The sequence below is a fragment of the Amphibalanus amphitrite genome, unplaced genomic scaffold (assembly GCF_019059575.1).
Source record: "Amphibalanus amphitrite isolate SeventyFive unplaced genomic scaffold, NRLGWU_Aamphi_draft 001310F_arrow, whole genome shotgun sequence".
NCBI classification, from domain to species: Eukaryota; Metazoa; Arthropoda; class Thecostraca; order Balanomorpha; family Balanidae; genus Amphibalanus; species Amphibalanus amphitrite.
Window position 1 is genome coordinate 19,152 of NW_024882803.1, and position 2,237 is coordinate 21,388.

The 2,237-nt window shown below is 51.7% G+C and overlaps 1 protein-coding gene across 1 annotated transcript; it reads left to right on the forward strand.

Moving 5' to 3' along the window:
- Positions 1-239: 239 nt before the first annotated feature.
- On the forward strand, positions 240-2,143 carry LOC122372057. The gene is made up of 2 exons (XM_043348912.1): positions 240-1,282; positions 1,605-2,143. Exons 1-2 carry the CDS (start codon positions 512-514, stop codon positions 1,938-1,940), a joined length of 1,107 nt encoding a protein of 368 aa, XP_043204847.1. The 5' UTR covers positions 240-511; the 3' UTR covers positions 1,941-2,143.
- The last annotated feature ends 94 nt before the right edge of the window (positions 2,144-2,237 follow it).

Sequence of the window (2,237 nt, forward strand, 5' to 3'; positions counted from 1 at the left end):
ATCTGATGTCCAATTATTGCCCTGTGCAATGAACATATACAGTATACATACATACAGCAGGTGCGTACAATGATGGAGCCTGGATGAAACAATTGCCGGGATTATTGCGCATTCAAGCTTGCAACGGCAGAAAGCCGAGGAGCGGCGTTGAATAGGTACTTCGTTTTTGTTTGGGGTATGTTTAACTGCAAGACAATTTTTTAATTAAAAGATATGTATGTAGGCGACCCTTAGCCGGCCCTCTAAATGCTGAGTTAAGGTCTCATTTTGTTTGTGTGCATGTGATGGATCTACTTCCAGAGCGTAGTAATACCTATTGCGTTCGCGACATATACGAAGAAATATGCACACGTTTTATCCCAAACAGCACGGCGAACGGATTTTTATCTCAATCGGCCCAATCGATCTTGAAATATAGAAATGACCATTGCACGTGGAAAGTGAAACCCAACTGACTTCTAATGGCCTCCAATAATCTAACCGGTGCCTCTTCTGATTGGCAGAATTTCCAATGGCCGACGTCATGGCATGGTTCCCAGCGCCCTCCGGGTCCCCGTCGACACCGTCGTTGTCCGTCTGTCGGCGCGTGTACCGTCTGGGCTCGGTCCGGTACCGCGAGGAGGCGGCGCCACCGACCGGCGACACCTGCCTGCCGCCGCCGCTCACCGGGCCGCTGCTGCGCCGCTGTGTGGAGCGGCGCGCGCGGCGCCGCCGCAGGCCCACCTCCATCCTGCTGCTGGGCGACTCGCGTCTGCGGAACCTCTACCACCACCTGGCCCAGGAGCTGGACGTGCCGGCACCGGCCGTCAACATCACTCCGTACCCGTTCTGGTCCCGTAACATCCACTGGACCAACTCTCCGGAGCGCTGGTGTCGGGTGTGCCCGTGGCACTGCTGTCCGCGCGCGGCCGCCGCCGCCGGTGTGTCTCTGCGGTTCGAGTGGCGGCCGTTCTGGACGGATGCCACGGTGACGGAGCTGGAGGCGGCCGCTGAGAGCTGTGAGAGCGGTCACAGCGACTGTCCAGACCTGGTGCTGGTGAACGGGGCGCTCTGGTACAGCACTGTGATGACCCAGTGGAAGGGTCAGATTACCAACATGGTGCTCCTACTGCGACTGCAGATGGCGCGCGTCGTCCGGGCGCTGGCCAGGATAGCGACAATCACACGCACGGTCCTCAAACTGGACGAAGGCTTCACGCGTGACGTGCATTTTCTACTGCACAAGTCCAATCTGGCAGAAATTCCCGTCATGCATAGCGTGGCGTACGATGCAGCGAGAAAGGTAAGGGAGTTCGCGTATTTTATTCGGGATAAGCAATCCGTTCCATTCTTGTAGGTTAAGGACACCGACCGGGATGAACTAGACTGCCGTGGCTTAGTTATTTGAGAAACAGTGATTTGGTAATGGGAGTAGTTAAGCATAATTGCCGGACGGCAGTGGAAGCCCTGCTGAAGCCCCTTTAACGTATGATTCTGCTTCGGACGTGCTTCCGAGGGGGTTGTGATCGCGGCAGGGTGGATTAGATGAACGTGATGGACCGTGCATACCCAACCTCATCTGCCCTCATAACCAACTCCCTGCATGCATCTTGTTTGTGCTGCAGATTCCTGGTGTAGTCATATGGTCGTCCGCACTCCCGGAGTCTACAGGGCTCCTCAGAAAGAAGTGCTACGGCATGCAAGGCCGTAAAAGTCCGACGAGTTCAGCATATCCTGACTTCTCGACTACAAGTGGCCAACCAAAGAACTTAGTGATGAAAAACGAAACATTTATTTACGAGTGTGGAAGTGAGCCGGTTCATGCCGGCAAAGCTACCATGTCAAAGGCTGTTCAATTACTGTTTGGTGATATGTGTGCTGGTTATTTGAAGAGTTCAGAACTCCAAACTAACATGTCATCTTCTACACCGGTTTGTTGTTATGACAATAAAAATGGATAAATTACCATTCATTTATAAGTGAGCTGTCACATTGCATCTTAACCTGATCATATTGCGAGGCCTTTTGTTTTATAAGCTCTACCACTAATTGATAGCTCTCTTCCTGTTTGGTAAATTTGGTAAACGATATGGAAACGAGTTTTCGATATCGAAGACTCAATACATAGACGTGCAGCAGCTGCTCGCAAATGTCTCTCCAACTATACCGCAGTGAAGAGAACGAATTGATGGAAATACATGACTTTCAGCATACCCGTATTATCGTGTGAATGTGCTCAAATCTTTAATAAACACGAC